The sequence below is a fragment of the Pseudoliparis swirei genome, chromosome 4 (assembly GCF_029220125.1).
Source record: "Pseudoliparis swirei isolate HS2019 ecotype Mariana Trench chromosome 4, NWPU_hadal_v1, whole genome shotgun sequence".
NCBI classification, from domain to species: Eukaryota; Metazoa; Chordata; class Actinopteri; order Perciformes; family Liparidae; genus Pseudoliparis; species Pseudoliparis swirei.
In genome coordinates, this window is record NC_079391.1 from 14,695,969 (window position 1) to 14,713,169 (window position 17,201).

At 40.2% G+C, this 17,201-nt stretch overlaps 3 protein-coding genes across 3 annotated transcripts; 2 read left to right on the forward strand and 1 right to left on the reverse strand.

The window, feature by feature from the left end:
• Positions 1-2,328: 2,328 nt before the first annotated feature.
• Positions 2,329-5,600, forward strand: LOC130192834 (ferritin, heavy subunit). Its single transcript, XM_056413010.1, has 5 exons — positions 2,329-2,596; positions 3,326-3,431; positions 3,920-4,066; positions 4,347-4,472; positions 5,127-5,600. The coding sequence occupies exons 2-5, from the start codon at positions 3,330-3,332 to the stop codon at positions 5,283-5,285; spliced, it is 534 nt and encodes a 177-aa protein (XP_056268985.1). The 5' UTR covers positions 2,329-2,596; positions 3,326-3,329; the 3' UTR covers positions 5,286-5,600.
• A 2,398-nt stretch (positions 5,601-7,998) lies between these two features.
• mcee (methylmalonyl CoA epimerase) lies at positions 7,999-12,060 on the reverse strand. The gene is made up of 3 exons (XM_056413011.1): positions 12,016-12,060; positions 9,315-9,655; positions 7,999-8,278 (listed from the first exon to the last, which is right to left on the reverse strand). The coding sequence occupies exons 1-3, from the start codon at positions 12,041-12,043 to the stop codon at positions 8,126-8,128; spliced, it is 522 nt and encodes a 173-aa protein (XP_056268986.1). The 5' UTR covers positions 12,044-12,060; the 3' UTR covers positions 7,999-8,125.
• A 51-nt stretch (positions 12,061-12,111) lies between these two features.
• Positions 12,112-17,116, forward strand: mphosph10 (M-phase phosphoprotein 10 (U3 small nucleolar ribonucleoprotein)). The gene is made up of 11 exons (XM_056413005.1): positions 12,112-12,221; positions 12,672-13,320; positions 13,416-13,597; positions 13,687-13,843; positions 14,434-14,575; positions 14,743-14,810; positions 14,898-15,035; positions 15,117-15,227; positions 15,998-16,105; positions 16,197-16,427; positions 16,831-17,116. The coding sequence occupies exons 1-11, from the start codon at positions 12,136-12,138 to the stop codon at positions 16,978-16,980; spliced, it is 2,022 nt and encodes a 673-aa protein (XP_056268980.1). The 5' UTR covers positions 12,112-12,135; the 3' UTR covers positions 16,981-17,116.
• The last annotated feature ends 85 nt before the right edge of the window (positions 17,117-17,201 follow it).

Here is a 17,201-nt window from a genome sequence, read left to right on the forward strand (position 1 = left end):
TGAAGAAATGGACCAACGAGTCGAAGCTGGAGCTACAGGCCTGCTTTGACTGCACTGACTGGAGTGCCTTTGAGGCTGCATCTACATCACTTGACGAACTCACTGAAACAGTTTTTGTTAAGACGTGTGTACCCACCAAAACGTACTGCATCTTTAAAAACAATAAACCGTGGTTCACAGGAGGGCTCAGGCGGCTTCGTCAAGCCAAAGAGGAGGCCTTCATGAGGGGACAGGATCCTGTACAACCAGGCCAGAAACACATTGACTAAGGAGATCAGAGTAGCAAAGAGAAGCTACTCTGAAAAGCTGAAAAACAGGTTTTCAGCTAACGACCCTGTGTGGAGAGGCCTGCGGAACATCACCAACAATAGGAAACCCTCCCCCCACTCCATGGAGAACCCTCAACTGGCTGATGATCTGAATGTGTTTTACTGCAGGTTTGACCACCCCACATTCACACCCCTCACCCGCTCCAACTCAGACTTCACACAATCATCTGCATCCCCTGTTATCACCTCCCCCCTCCCCCCTGACCCCCCACCGGCACTGACGGTCTGTGAAGAGGATGTGTGCCGGCTCTTTCAGAGACAGAAGACGAGGAAGGCAGCAGGCCCAGATGATAAATTGAAGATTATATCACTCTATTTAAAAAAAGATACGTATTCTTACGGGTTGCCTTGAAAAATGCAATAACAAGATGCATTTATATGTTTTTTAGTGTTAACTGCAATAAGTGAAGTAGAAGAGAAGAGAAACACTTTGACTGAAGTTTTACTTCAAACCATGTAATGTAGTGCTTCCAATTCATTGGTTCAAAGGTCAACATCCTGGATGTCAATTATTTACAACAGCAACGAAACGTAGAAATAACATTTATTTTAATATTTAGTGTGAATTCTTGATACGCATTCCTCCTCTTATTATCCCACGGTGTCTCATAAAACCATTTCAATACAGTTGACAATCACCGAGTTACTAAAATACTACTTAAATGTATCCTACTACAGCCGCTATGGGTACATTTGTTTCCTGTTTGAACAGCACTTGCTTTCTGGATAACACAAGGCCTACAAACCCTTCCTCCTTTACGCTGACTGCAGGCCCTAAATATAAATGATCTCATAAAGGGATCTTGGGGGTGATATAAGACTAAGCTTCAAAGCAAGAAACAACCCCCTTTTCCAGCTCTAATACAGAAAATTGTGCTTCACTTTATTTATTTATTTTATGAACCTCATTTTACTTTGTGACTGTAAACCTGGGGGTTGGGTGCCCAGCGACAGTTTCCTTGGTAATCTAACCTTGTGAAAGATTAAACTATACACTGTTGCATTATGAAGAAGTAACTCACACAGTATGTCTCAAGAAATCAATTAGTCATGCGTGTGACTCTAAAAATTACTTAATCACCAAATGTTCCAAAGAGTGAGTGATATTCAAAGCTGAGTCAGCATGTCAGCTACGTGTTGACAGTGTGAGGATAGAGGATGTTGTGTGCTGTAGATATGGTTAGTCCTCTGCTCTGATAACTTGTGATGTGTGGCTCGACCAATAAACTTGATCCCTTTGTTACTCGCTAATGCTCCTAGAAGTGTTTATTGTGCTGAAAAGCTATTTTTAGAGCGTTAAATTAGTGTTATTGATACATTAGAATGGAGGCAGCATTTCGATGGTATAGCTGGTCACAATTGGCCTATTTCACCTGATTTATCTGTTAGATAGATCTATAATGTATTATATTTAATTCACCAATCAGATGTTTTCAATGAATATTCTTAATCAGCAAGTGAGTCAAAAGTAAAATATCTTCTTAGAAGAATATAAACATGTTGGAACAAGTACCCAGAAGTTTTACTTAAGTTAAAGTAGCAATACCACTGTGTAGAAATACTCATCAATACTGTATCATCATATAAAGTACAATTACCATCAAAATACCTAACAAAATTATCGAAAGTACTTATTATGCTGGATAGTTTATTTGATTATGATTATTGCTGCTTCATGCGGACATTTTGAAGCTTTTCTAGTTGCTTACTTTGTATTCATAATATTGATATGCAAAGTAACTATAAATAAAATATAAGAAGTACAATATGTCCTTCTGTATTTTAGTAGAATTATAAAGTAGCAGAAAAATGAATTACTCAAATAAAGTTCCATACCTTAAACATGTACTTAAAATGAACTTTGCCACCATTGAAAAAAAATGTATTTCAGTACAATATCGTAGAAATGCACGAGGCGGGCAGCGCGAGGTTCAGCCTCCTCCCGGTCCCGCCTCTTCCGAGCAGTGACGTCACGGCCCTTACAATCTGCTTATTAGTCGGTCGAGTCGTTAGCGGACAGTGAAGGTTACCTGCGTCAACAGTGCTTGAACGGCAACCTTTCAACTGTCTTCGGAACCCCAACAATCGATTTGATCGCTCAGAAATCAATTGATAACATCAAAATCAAAATTATTTTACCTTGAAACATCAGCTAGCTGAGATATTCTGAACACCTTTAGCTTGCTAGCTAGCTGAACTTCTTTGTTTCGTCGACGACGCTCGGGACTGCTTTTCCTCCTCACGAGAAGACCCGCCACTGAAATCTGGTAAGACTAAATCTCGACGCGTGTCGTCTTCTCATGTGTGTTTAGCTGCCGCTGACGGGCCGACGTCTCCGTGGATGTGGGCTCAATGTAAAGGCAAGTAAACGAACACTTAAAAAAAGTGTGCTGGTGCGGTTTATCTCTCGGCCAGTGAGGCCTCGCGCAGTCGGCTCGTGCCGCGGAGTGATATCTGTTGACTACATCCGACAAGACATGGCACACCATAAACTAAACGATGCGTTTAAACGGTCGGGCTTCAAGCGTCTCCTAAGCATTACGTCCATGCGACGTTTGACGGTCTGCAACATTATAGCCGTTTTATAAAATATAATCGTTAAAGATTTTTTTACATTTTTATTTCTGACAATTTCCACATGACGTAAAACGATTCTGCGTCAAACACCGCGATTCTGCGGTGATAGTTATGTTTGGTGCAGTGTGCTCTGGAAAAATGATACCTCCATCGATTGGCATATCAAGTGTTATGTAAATCGTTTGTTCTCCGCTGAATTTTGCTTTTTTTAAAACGTATAGAGCAGTGCACCTACTGAGTCAGATTTTACCAAAATAATTGTGGCATAAATTATTTCCATGTTTACCATATAAAATGCCCATTATTTACTGAAACGTTAAATGTGATATATGGGATTATCACATGTGTATTGTTACACATGCTTATTCTGAGTTGTATCATTGTGGCTTGTCTAGTAAGGATTGTGTTGGCTGTTTCAGAACCATGACTTCCCAGGTGAGACAGAACTTCCACCAGGACTGCGAGGCTGCCATCAACAGGCAGATCAACCTGGAGCTGTATGCCTCCTACGTCTACCTGTCTATGGTGAGTGTAATAGAGAAGTGTCTAGGCAATGAAAAGAGAAAACAGATGCGTGAACAGAGATGAGCCGTAAACCCAGAGTGGGTGGCACTAATCATAAGAGGAACCGTGTCTTATCAGTTATACAGGTGTCAGTTGTTATTGAGAAGTGATTTTTATTTTGCGACCCTGACTGTAGTGTGGTTGTAACTGCTGTCCCAAGAGTTGTGGTTGTCAGGTAGCCAACTGCCATTGTGTCTAAAAGCCACCATCAGAGCAGCCATTTTCATTTAAAAAAAGTCACTCTTCAACGATGTGATTGAGCTTCTAGGTTTGTCACAAACAAAGTAAAGGTTGAAGTTCCTTTTAGAGATAATCTACAGAGACGGGGCATGGAGTGCATTGCCTGACCTTAAAGTGCTTCACTTTACTCGCACCTTTTGTCCATCGACCCCACGTGTATTGTGATGTAGGCTTTAAACCTCAGACATTCCCCTCGTTTCTCTTCACAGGGATACTACTTCGACCGGGATGATCAGGCATTGGCCAACTTTTCCAAGTTCTTTCTTGATCAGTCACACGAGGAGCGCGAGCATGCCAAGAAGCTGATGAAACTTCAGAACCAGAGGGGGGGAAAGATCTTCCTACAAGATGTCAAGGTACACGCTCGTATTTGCTCGAATGTGTATTTTGGGAAAATGAATTGGTTTTAACTTGAGCACCGGGGGGGCGGGTGGGGATTTCCTGTTCTGCGTTATCGTGTCGTGCATGTTGGGAGGGCAACATATGGCCAAAAAGATACAAAGGGTTGAGTGCTGTGCTGCTTATCTTTCACCAACACAACCTGTTGAACGTCAAACTGCAAACTGACTCAGAAGTCTTGTCTGTCGGGTCGTCGGCTTCATTAAGTGTCTCACTGTTTCTCTGCTTGTATTGCAGAAGCCAGAGAGGGATGAGTGGGGCAGTGGAGTTGAGGCCCTTGAGTGTGCCCTGCAGCTTGAGAGGAGCGTGAACCAGTCACTGCTGGACTTGCATAAGCTCTGCGCTGATCACAATGACCCACACGTGAGTATTGAATTCGTGGCTTGGTGGTTGCAAACCAATGGATTTTTTTCCCATGCATGTCACATTCTAAACTACATCAATCCCACATTCTCTAAATTAAAATAACCATCAAGCTTTTTTTAGTTGATTAGCAAATCCACGGACTTATCCAGTTACCTCTTGCATACCCATACATATTGCCATGTATCAGAATATAAAATAAAAATCAGAACCAAGTGCTTTAGACGTACACATCGTTTGTGCACCTACACTTTAGAAGTAAAGAGATTTGTTCACTGCAATGAGCTGCCAATTCTGCAAGATGTGAAAAACATAAGATGGACTTTAATGTTGCCTAATATTGTATTTACACCGTGCACCTCGGGTGTTTTAAAGCACATGTACTATGCTGGAGGCTTTACCTCTTTTGGTTTTTATTAATATTCAGTAAATTCTTTTAAAGCTAGTGGATTTGACTGTTTTGCAGTCCTTTAGTGAGTTATATATCTAAGTAATCTTACCATTGCAATAGAATCATTACATTAGTGTCAAGCTAACTCTCGTGTAACATTTGTTCATGTTTATTTAAAAATATTTCAGACGGTAAAACAAAACTGACAAATTCACTGAGTCCATGTTTCAGCTCTAATTTGATTTAACTCTATTTTTATTCAGATGTGTGATTTCCTCGAGACCCACTACCTGGACGAGCAGGTGAAGTCCATCAAAGAGCTGGGAGACTGGGTGACCAATCTGCGCCGCATGGGAGCTCCTCAGAACGGCATGGCCGAGTACCTGTTTGACAAACACACCCTGGGCAAAGAAAGCAGCTAAATCATCCAAATCGCATACAAATGCTTTCTGCATGTGCATATTTGTATTTTGCTTTCTATCATTCTTCAAATATGAAGCTATCTCATCTGCATTGTACTGGCAAGTAATTAAACCGGTTTATATTAACTACATTGTTGCCATTTACGCAACATGAGTTCCTTAACAAACCCCAGGGCTGTGAGTTATTCCACGCCCACTCTTTTATCTTGCAATTCTGTCGGCATTGCCTTCCTCATTACTATGAATTTGCTGTGTTTTATTCCACAAGCTCTTCCTGAAACCAAATAAAACGAACCCTCTGGATTCTGACAAGTCTCTTATTTTTTTCTTTCATGTCCCAAAGTTAAAAACAAGACAGTTTGTATCTGTCAAACAGCTAAACTTGTCTGACAGATGGTTAAAAATGTTAATGATTGGTTTCAGTTCCATAACCTGAGAAAACAGAACTCGGCAGTGAGTTTCTATTGTAGGTTCTGTGTTTATGGAAAATGATGTGGTTTTAACGCTCTGCCTATTGCCATTGTATTTAAACTTACGGACAGCTAAATGGTGTCAGACAGACTCCACAGACTGGTAATCAAGAAAATAATCACAATGTTTACCTGAATGTGAAGAACATGACTACTGGTTTCCTCAAAGCCTGTGGTGTCCAGAAAATATACACCAAAAATCCCAAATAAGCAGCTGGACGTGAAACTAATTATCATCTGAAGGCATTGGCAACAGCCACTTGTGACTTGTTGACATCAACCGATGGTGCCAAAGTTTTAAAATGTTATATCTATGATCAGGGGATTTCCAACTCAAACGTTACACAGGAGCTGTAAATGAAATGTTTGATCGTTGACTTGCATCAACATGAGTTTGTAATCAGACATTTGTTTTCTTTCAGAAATGCACACTTGTAGTGGTGGTAGTTTTAAAAATGATTTTTCCACTTTATTGATACTTTTTTGTTTGTTTTGTACATGCCAAAATGAATCTTACTCCACTGCAGTCATTATACTCTGAACGTAAGGATGTTTCACAAAGACAGTTTTATTTTATTGGACTTAAGTCATACCTGCAAACTTTTCACCATTCTGTGAAATTTGCCATTTTAAAAATCGATAGGTCATCTATATTACTGGAACATTTTCTGGCCCAGTAACCTTAAATGAGTTCATCCTTTTGCTTATACCTTGTTCTTTTGTATTTTGTGGCTTTTGAACCATTCAGCTAAAATAAGTATCACGTATATTGTGCAATAGTTCAACCCATTCCTCCTGATGGCTCAGTTTATTCATTCCTCTAAAAGCTGCTCAGCCATTGGTCCTCTTCAAGCTGCTCAGCCATTGGTCCTCCTTAAACTCCTCACTTTAAGATGGTTGTGGATTACAGGAAGAATGCAGCCCCACCCGCCCCTCTCATCCTGTGTGACTCCCCCGTCGACGCTGTGGAGTCCTTCCGCTTCCTGGGCTCCATCATTACCCAGGACCTCAAGTGGGAGCTGAACATCGGCTCCATCACCAAGAAGGCCCAGCAGAGGATGTTCTTCCTGAGGCAGCTGAGGAAATTCAACCTGCCAGGGAAAATGATGGTACACTTCTACACGGCCATCGTTGAGTCCATCATCTGCTCCTCCATCACCGTCTGGCACCCTGCAGCCACAGCCAAAGACAAGTGCAGGCTGCAGAGCATCATCCGCTCGGCCGAGAGGGTTATCGGCTGCAATCTGCCATCTCTCCAGGTCCTGTTCACTTCCAGGTCACTGAAGCGGGCCAGAAGGATTGTCACTGACCCCTCCCATCCTGGACACTCCCTGTTCGAGTCCCTCCCCTCTGGTAGGAGGCTGCGGTCCATCAGGACAAAGACCCCCCGCCACACCAAAAATGTTTTCCTGTCGGCAGTCGGGCTCATCAATGGAGCCCGGGTCCCCCACTGACTGACTGTCACCCCCAGGACTACCTCCTTCCTCTCTCCTCCTTCCTCTTCCTTCTCCTCCTTCTTCTTCTTCTTCCTACTACTCCTCCTCCCTCCTCCTTCTTCTTCTTCCCTCCTGGAGGCCTCCTCCACACACATGTGACTTTAACATGCACTTTTAACTTAAACACACGTCACATGTAACATACACTTTAACTTAAACACACATGTCTCTTGAAATACACACCTAAACACTTTAATGCTATTTGTTTATCTTTATTTATCTTTATCTGATTTGTTTATCTTTATCTTATCTTATACTTAAGTTAATATACACTTTGCACTGTTGCTGTTGCGTTGATTGTTGTTTGTCATGTCAAATGTTGCACCTTTCGCCAAAAAAAATTCCTTGTTTGTGTAAACATTCCTGGCAATAAACGGATTCCGATTCTGATTGGTCCTTTTCAAGCTGGTCAGCCATTGGTCCCCTCCCTGTTTTAAAGTCTTTATTCAAGTGGCAACATTTTTAAAGATGTTCATGTGGTGCGATGAAAAATATTAAGTAACAATTAAAACACATATGCAAAATAGGCTGTATATATACAGACTATTTTTGACTTATAAATATGATTTATTATTTAATTATTATTATTAAAATCAAAAGACCGTAGTTATAAAAGCTTACGATTTCATCAAACAACGTAGATGTGGTGTGGCGACTAAAAAAAAAGTCAGCTGCAAAAAGATATTCACTGAACACCACACCATAATGTAGTCCCAACACAAAAGTAAAGAACAGAACTTGAACAACTTTAAGGCAACTTGAGATCGAAATTTATACAAAAAACAATATTACAAAATCAACATTTGTCAGAAAACTGACTGGAATATATAAATGTGAATTAACAGCTCCCACATTTCCTGCCAGACTGAGGTGTTCAGGCTTCTTCAAGCTCCACCAGCACACCGTCACAGTCTTTAGGATGGAGGAACATCACCGGTTTCCCGTGAGCACCTATCCGGGGCTCTGCTGACAGAGTTCTGATGTTCTTTGCTTTCAGGTCTGCTATTGCATTGTTAATGTTGTCTACCTGCAAACATCAGGAAAACGTTAATCCTTCATGTTTAATGTTGGCGAGTCTGATACACTCAATATCATACGGATAACCTTCAACGCACCGTCAAGTATGGAACGTATGAAATGTGCTGTAATGGTTTCTAAAGTGTAACCAAGAGGGCATCGTGGTTAACATAAGGTTTGAAATGTGCAAATGCCAGTTTATTTTGTTTAATGGAGTTTTACTGCCACAATAAAGAATTAGAGACCGACACCAGTATTAATAATTGACCAGTCAGACAACAATTTCTATTTTGACATAACGTCATTTTTTTTACTGAGAGGGCCATTTTACAACCAGACATGTCAGTGCTCTCTGGTGGACAAACTATTATATTGTTTCTACTACTAGATGACTAGAGCACACATTTATTAATCGTTTCTGTAATGTTTGTTACTTCGTAGTTAACATATACAAAAGTAATTATATATCTGTATTAAGCTAAATACAGTTCATCTATCAATTGGGCTATTGCATAATTATTATTTAAAACATTTATTTATTGTTTAGCGTAGCTTTTACTGAGGAACACAAATAAGAAGCAAACCAACTGTGCAAATACACGACATTCCCCTAAACCACTTCAGGTGGTTTACTTCAGGTATGAAGTGTGTGTTAAGTCTTCCATGAAAAGGTCAACGCTGGAGTTCAGTGTCTCCAGACTTTAGACCGAAAAGAGCACCTTTGGGCTTCTGGACAGATGTTTTTGTAACATAATGCCATTCTCAGGTCAGAGATTTTGACTTATCAAACAGGCAAAGTAAGTAATGGTTAATGGATACTTTCCATTTAGGTGTGTCACTGCCATCAGTGCACTGGTATTAGCCTTGTTCTGTGTTATTAGCTATACTTGTGGGTATTCTGCTATGACAGATCATGTTTGCAGTGAGAAAGTTCTATTTGAGCTTAACTGAGGGAGAGTTGGAGTCCTACATAATACTGATCAGATGTACCTGATAAAGTACCCCCTGAGTGTAATCTCTATGACAAGTTATCAATGCTGTCTCACCTCAATACAAATGTGGTGCATCCCTCCAGATTTGTTCTTCAGTAAGAAGCCAGCGATCGGGCTCTTCTCCCCCAGAGGATGGAGCAGCTCCAGCTTAGTGTTCCCGAGCTCCACAAACACTGTGTAGACGCCGTGCTCGGGCAGGGGCACCTGCTCACTTACTGTGGCCCCCAGCACGTCCCGATACAGAGCCGTGGCCTTCTCCATGTCAGGGACAGCGATGGCAATGTGGTTTAGCCTCCCAAGCTTCCAGAGTGACCCAGGAAGGCTCTGGTGGAGGGGTGGTTTTGTTGAATACGTCCTCAGGAGTGTGAGGCGAGAACATCTGGATAGCCCTGCCACTGAATAAACAGATTCAAATATACTGAGATTATTAGTGGCTATTATTTTAGAACATTAGTTCTAATCTAGAGTCTGTTGAATTAGACAATTTACTAAAGCAATATGTAAATTAGGATTTACTAATATACCATAACTTCATACATGTTGTTATAGAATGTGTGTTATTGTTTAATAATTTACAATATTGTTTGGTGAATGTCTGTGGATTATTGTTTAATGCATTACTGTAACACACTGGTAAAGATGAATCTCTTTGTGTGCCAAGAAACAGATCAGTGGCAGCAAGGGATCCCCTTCCCCCGGCATGGAGAGAGGACCCCTGGGGAGCCCCTGGAGGAGACCCCATTTCATGCAGTGGGCCGCATGTCAGAGGGCAAATGGTGGCCGGAGTGATGACATCATGTGGATATGCAAATCTACCAACAGCCAGACGGCTCGGCCAATGAGCGAATTGGGGAAAGGTGTTACCTAGACAATGTATCCAATAAGAAGTGGATATCTCCCCTGTCTTGCCAGGTCCGCGGTTTTCCCGCGGAATTGGGCTACTTTTGAAGTGTTGCCGCGGGTTGAATTTTTTGTCCGCTGGTTCGGGTAGACCTATTTTGCATGCAAATTACATGAATATCTTTAAATAAAAATCCATATTTTAAATGAAAAAAATTATTTATACTCAAATCCTACAAAACGGACTCCAGATCAGCACGTACACACATGGACATGGACTTTAAAAGCAGTGTATATGGTTTGGCACGGGCATATTTTGAGTTCTGATATTGGGCTGGTTTTTGGGCTGGTTTTGATTGGCCATTGGGCTGGTTTTGTCACACAGACCTGGCAACCCTGCCCGGGAGATACTAAATGAACTTTCGGATGAGTTTAGTTTAGTTTATTTCGATCAGCAATACTATACAAAAATCAAAATTTCAACAAAAGAAGAAAGTGGCCAACCGAAAGGGTCAAGGCTGAAGCTATCAAGCTTATAAGTGCCCTAACCTATGCTTTCATGAAAATACTTATTTTAGAGAACCATTACATATACCTATATATATATATATATATATATATATACATAAACATATACACATGCATACAAATTCACACACCCATATAAACATATATACACACACATACCTACATATACATAAAACAATCAACAAAACAAAAACAAAAAAAGCTTGTCCCCATTATCCGTTACTTATGATGCGTCATCAATGCTGATACGTCTGTACTTGTCCAGAGTCATGTCTTAAATTTTTTTTTGGAATATCACCAGATTCTTACTTTCCTTGATGTCATCAGTTAAACTATTCCACTGTTTCACCCCATGATGCCGAGACACTTTTTTTTAGGTGGAGCAAGAGACAGTTAACTGCAATTGGTTTAGCCAGGAGTGGTCTGTGCATTGTGAAGCCTTAGAAGTCCTCGGCCGAGAATTTATACTCTGTATCTGAACAGTTATTAGTTATTATCAACGATTGGTAATACTTTTTATTAAATACATTTTATTATAACTTTTCGACTCCGGACATTTTCTTCGGTTCAGCACCAGGGGATTTCTGAATACTTAACAAGTCTTATTTCACACTGTCTGACAGTTGGCTCTTTATAATATATATTAATTAGGGCTGGGCACGTTAACGCGTTAATCTTGCGTTAACGCATCAATTAATTAATGCCGACAATTATTTGTTGCAACAATGTCAATTAAGCTGTGTGGTTTTTACAGAGTAAACACGATACATATTTATATGGCTGCAACACTAAATAGTTTATAGGCCTATGTATTAATTTGTGCATTATTTCACACCATTCCCTAAATTCTGCCTGACATTTAGGAATTTTCACTAGATTTCAAAATAAAGGTCTGTCGTTTTGAAAATAGTCTGGCTACATAGCATGCGTTTAATGACTGATTCACACACAGTAGTTTATAACACAACTTAAACACTTCATTGGGGAGTTAAGCTTTTTTAAAGCAATTTTACAGCGAACAGCTATGACATTTGTAAAAGGTAAAGTTCTAGAGTCTCATGGAGATACTTTTACCATTTCCGAGTTGATAAAATAAAACGTTTCTAGAAATTGGTGAATATAAGAGTATTTGCATGTATTCAGATATAAGTAATACTGTCGTTTTAGGAGAGAAAAACGGAAAAGTGTCGTCTAACGTAACCCGAACCCTGAAAGAAGACCAACCCATGATGTAACGTAACTAGGGACAGTGCCGTTGTGTAACGTAGCTGATATTGATGATGTTGCAATAGTGTTTAAGTGTTTAGTGTTTTACAATAAATAATTCGAGGAAGAAGCAACTAATACAACATATCCGTTTGGTCGTACAATAACTATTTCTACCAACCTGCAACCTTCAGCATTGCGGACGCCATGTTTGTATGTCGGAACCACAATCAGCATCGGAAGAGTTTCTCGCCGGACCTGTTTACCTGCAGTACAGACGGCGGCGCATGTGGGTGAAACGATGGCTAGTGAAGCTATGTTGAGCGTGCTGGAGGAGTGTGTGAAAACAATACAAGCGAACACAGCACAACCAGAGAACTTTCTGAGGCAAGTGTTTGCTGTCTGTGTGTTTGTGTTGTTGAAAAGTATGTGAAATGTTGTTAACGCCTGTTTGAAGTGAATCGTTTGAACTAGCTAACCGTTTGCTAAAGCTAACTGCCTGCACTGCTAACCCTCTTCGATATTTAAGAAGATTTGAGGATGTTAGAAATCAAACACAGAAAACAACTAGACTGATAGTTTACTGCATTTTAAACATAGCTTACATTAACAGTTGATAGAAACAATCGGTAAAGTAAAATCAAATGCTGCACGTGATTGTGATAGAAGATGTTTTGCAAGACAACCAGCTGCAATAACAGTGCTATCAGAGAGGAACTGAACTTGTCACAATATTTAGATTAAATACATTGCTATTTCCGGTGAAAAAAATACACTCTTTTGCTTTTAATACACCACCAGATTTGCCATACTGACTGTGTGTTTCCACTTTTTCAGCCTTCAAGATGGCGTGGCAGCAGACTTTACCTCTCTCACTAAGATCCTGTATGACCTCCACAAAACTGAAGAGCCTGGCAATTATAAAGGCAGCCCATTGGCTCAGCTGGTGGTGGAACACTTTGATGACGAGCAGATCTGGCAGGAGTTGGAGCTACAGAACAACGCTGTGATGAAACTCTTTCAAAATGCAGCTGATGAAGCTTTGGCAGATGACGCACTCACAGTGCTGGTGGAGGAGGAGGAAGAAAGTAGTGAAGAGGCAGAAGTCAAGACTGATGCTGAGGAGGAGGAGGAACCACCCAGAAAGTCTCAGAAAATGGCTTTAGATACTGAGGGTGGGGCAGAGGACGACACTGATGAAGACTCAGATTTAGATTTTGATGTGGACGCTCTGGAGAAACGAGAGAAACAGAAGAAGGAGATTGGAAGGAAAGGCTCCACAACAAAGGTGGTTCCCTCTGAGGTTGATGATACATTCTTCAAACTATCAGAGATGGAGTCATTTCTGGATGATATGGACAAGCGAGAGGGAAAGGAGGATAAAAACGAAGATGAACTAGACTATTTTCAGGACCTGCCCTCTGGGGAAGATGACAATCTCGACTTGGGTGAAATACGTTCAGCTCAAAAGAAAAAGAAAATCACTGTATGTGTTTTATCACTTTCTATAATATATCACATTCTACTGAGTTCTGATGATACAGAATATAGGAAATATATGTATTATTATTTACATTTCAGGTAAAGAGTTCAAGGAATCTCAAGTACAAGGATTACTTTGATGCTGTGGATCGTGAACCAGCTAAAGCAGATGACCAGTCAGATGGCGAGGATGGCGAAATTAACAAAAGCCAGGAACAAGGTGGAGAAGAAAGATATGATGAGACTGATGATTCTGATGGTGAAGAGGAGGGTGACGATGAGTAAGTGTGATTGAATTGTGTAAGACGTATAATTGTGTGTTACAAATGTGTATGGTTGATTCCTCATGTTTGTGTCTATCCATTGCCAGGGATGAAGAGACCGAAACATCTCATAAGAAAGTCACCTTTAAACTCTCTAAGGACGAGGACAGCGAGGGAGAAGACATAGTGGACATTTTTGGAGGAAAAACTCCACACTCAGAAAAATCGGAATCAAAGTCGTCGTTTGAAAAACGGCAAGACAAGGTAATCAGATTTCTAATTTCGCTAATTTGTTTTGCTACTCTGAGGCTAAACTGTAGGCCATGAATGTTTTTTCATAGGCTGATCTGATATGAGCGGTATCGTTTAAGCAATTACAAATTGTTTCCAACCGTATTAAACTGATGTGCATTAGAGATGGTGGTTGAACTTGACAGTGATTTTAGCGGGCTGTACAAGACGCACGTTTCTCTCTGCTGCAGCCTTTGCGTCAATCGGACGGCATTTAATTCAGACGGTGTTGAAAGTGACACGTAAATGTTACTTAGTCCAATTTCATAAGATTGTCGTCTTTTGCTTAAGGTGACATGGGCGCTTACTCAAACAAGAGACCTACATGTTGCCATCAGATTGAAGGAGTGCATCGTGCATGTCTGAAAATATCCGAGAATCCTTTCAATTCATAGATCTGCTACTCAAACTGGACTTCCTGGATTGTTTTTCATATCTCGGCGTTACCTGAAGCAACATGCCTCATCAATGCAACCCCTTACGTTGTTTTAGTGCAGTTTGGTTGTTGGTGTGAATGCTCTCTAACAGCAATTATTCTATTGTTTTGTTTCTCTAACCTCCAGATGTCAGAGAAGATAGAGGAGTTGGAGAAAGCCGCTCTAGCACAGAAATCATGGCAGTTGACGGGAGAGGTTACCGCACAGACTCGTCCAGAAAACAGCATGCTGGAGGAAGATGTAGAGTTTGAGCAGACAGGCAGGATGGGTGAGTGATTCTTCTCCTATTGCGATGTGCATTATGTTGGCAGATGATTATGTTATTTTTGATTTATACAATTGTTCACTCTGGGATTATGTTTATGTTGTAATAAATTAGATTTATTCATGTGTACTTCTAATTGGATAACCATATTTTTCTCTTTGGCCTTGTAGCCCCTAGTATCACAGAGGAAACCACACTACAGCTGGAAGACATCATCAAACAGAGAATTAAAGACCAGGTTAGTCCCCACAACGTTTTTTATATTGTCCGAAACAAATGTGATAATAGATTATAACCCAGTATCTTTGACTTGTGTTTCTGTAAGGCGTTTGATGACGTGGTCCGCAAAGAGAAACCCAAAGAGGAGGTGTTTGAGTACAAGAAGAGGCTAACGTTGGACCATGAGAAGAGCAAACAGAGTCTAGCGGAGATCTATGAGCAAGAATACCTCAAGCAGAATCAGGTTTGACTTTTATCTTGTTTTCACTGCTGTGCCAACACACGTGAACCTGTGCTGAAGCCTTGCTCTCTATTCTGATTTCAGCAAAAGACTGAGGAGGAGGAAAACCCAACTCATGTAGAAATTGAAAAGCTTATGGACACACTCTTCCTAAAGTTGGATGCGCTCTCCAACTTCCACTTCACACCCAAACCAGTAAGTTTTGCACTTTGACAGCACTGACTGCCAAATGTTTTGTAAAATATTGAGATTGACTCCTTCGGGAAGTTGTAGAAGTTAAAGTGTCTGCACTCACCCGAAATCGCAGCCTTATTTCGCAAAAACCTGCCTGATTTTTACCCAAGATTGAACTCTGGTTTTTGACAGCTTCAGTTTAATCTGTGGTACTTAATGCATTCAAAGTGTTGAGACATAAGTATATGTATAACGTGCCATCACCCTAAAAAACGTGATTTGTAAAAAGTGCCAAAGCATAAAATGAAATACAAATGAGTGCACCAATCCCACTTTTCCGGTCTCAGTACCTGGGCTTTGGCCTACACTTTGTACACATCTGATACCAGTGGTTAATTAATAAGCTGTATGCCTCAATGCATGGAAGTACTTGGTATCATTCATGAGTAAGGTGACATCAGGCCTGAGTTAAAAATTGGTTTGTTAACTAAATGTAACAACAACAAAAATATATATAAATGTGTTGATGAAAATAAATATTTTAAATTAAAAGGAATTACAGTTAAGTGTAAACTTTTTTTAAAGGTAGCAATAAATTGGTCAAAACGAACATGTAATTGATGTTGTATATAAACATATAATTAAATTGTATCGATCAGCCTCTTTGTCACCGATCCAGCTACCTGAGTCAGTATAAGCCTGATATCGGTGCATCCCTAATAAATTGTAAACGTAAACTGATTATTTTGAGTGAGTGCAGTTTTTGAATTGATGTTGCCCTTTGTCCACAGCCCGTTGCCGAAGTCAAAGTGGTGTCTAATCTGCCGTCTGTCACAATGGAGGAGGTGGCTCCAGTCAGTGCCAGTGATGGCACGCTGCTCGCACCAGAAGAAATCAAAGTATGTCCTCAATTAATTTTCAAACATGAACTTTTATTTAGGTATATTTGGCTGCAAAGTGTGTCCTAACAATACTCTCCTCCAACCAAAGGAGAAGAACAAAGCAGGAGATATTCTGGGTGTTACTGAGAAGACATCAACGGACAAGAAGCGCGACAGACGCCACAAGAAGACGGTTAAGCGTGTAAAGATCAAGGAGAAAGAAAAGAGGCAGAAACTTAAAGAGGCCAGTGCAACTGGGGAGAACAGAAAGCAGTCAAAGGCGGAAGTCACAGAAAACCTGAAGAAACTCACAAAAGGAGGCAAAGCCAAGATACTCAAGGTGGGTGGCTTCTCTCATGTTGTCAGTTTTCATTTAGTGCTTTTGAGGTACTTTTACTTTAATTCAACATTCGGATTTTATGCTTATTCTAATTCTCTACATGAGAGGAAATATTGTAGTCATTTATTAGTCAATCACTAGCTACTTTATTACTAACATTTTACACACAACTTATGAACAATCTAATATATATATATGAATATATAAAACAGATTTTTTTTAAAGCAGGACTTTTACATCAAAGTAGTAATGCTTGGTTATTTATGTGTTAGTTTCATATGACTGCTTCCACTATCCAGGCACATCACTTTCCATCTTCATGCTAAAATAACCATTGCATGAATTCTTGGATAATAAATAAAGCTGTGTTCCTGAGGTGACTCAATGCAATCCTCTGTTTCAGGATGAGGGGAAGGACAAGGCTCTGCGGTCCTCGCAAGCCTTCTTCTCTGAGCTGCAGGACCAGGTTAAAAGTCAGATCAAAAGTGCAAAGGACCAGTCTTCAAAGAAGAAGAAACACAAAGAGGTTTCTGTCAGCAAACTCAAGTTATAACAACTGTGATGGTTTTGTCGTGAAAGAGCAACTTTTTATTGTACAGATTCTTTTTTTTATGAGAAAGCTGCAATATATTAAATCTGAAAGTCCTTGTTAAATATTTCCATTTTCATTCAAATAAATGGAGAGCCCAGTTGTGTTTGTTTGGTTATGAGTAAAGCATTTCAATAAATGTTCATTCACAAAAAAACATCAGAGCACTTTTTTTCTGGAAAATT

Coding starts and splice junctions, on each gene's coding strand:
- LOC130192834 (XM_056413010.1), top strand. CDS start 3,330: ATGACTTCCCAGGTGAGACAGAACTTCCACCAGGACTGCGAGGCTGCC. Junction 3,432..3,919: donor CCTACGTCTACCTGTCTATG/GTGAGTGTAATA, acceptor TTCTCTTCACAG/GGATACTACTTCGACCGGGA. Junction 4,473..5,126: donor CTGATCACAATGACCCACAC/GTGAGTATTGAA, acceptor ATTTTTATTCAG/ATGTGTGATTTCCTCGAGAC.
- mcee (XM_056413011.1), bottom strand. CDS start 12,043: ATGGCGTCCGCAATGCTGAAGGTTGCAG. Junction 9,656..12,015: donor CGCAATGCTGAAGGTTGCAG/GTTGGTAGAAAT, acceptor CTGTTTATTCAG/TGGCAGGGCTATCCAGATGT. Junction 8,279..9,314: donor TGCACCACATTTGTATTGAG/GTGAGACAGCAT, acceptor TGATGTTTGCAG/GTAGACAACATTAACAATGC.
- mphosph10 (XM_056413005.1), top strand. CDS start 12,136: ATGGCTAGTGAAGCTATGTTGAGCGTGCTGGAGGAGTGTGTGAAAACA. Junction 14,576..14,742: donor TGAGCAGACAGGCAGGATGG/GTGAGTGATTCT, acceptor TTGGCCTTGTAG/CCCCTAGTATCACAGAGGAA. Junction 14,811..14,897: donor AACAGAGAATTAAAGACCAG/GTTAGTCCCCAC, acceptor TGTTTCTGTAAG/GCGTTTGATGACGTGGTCCG.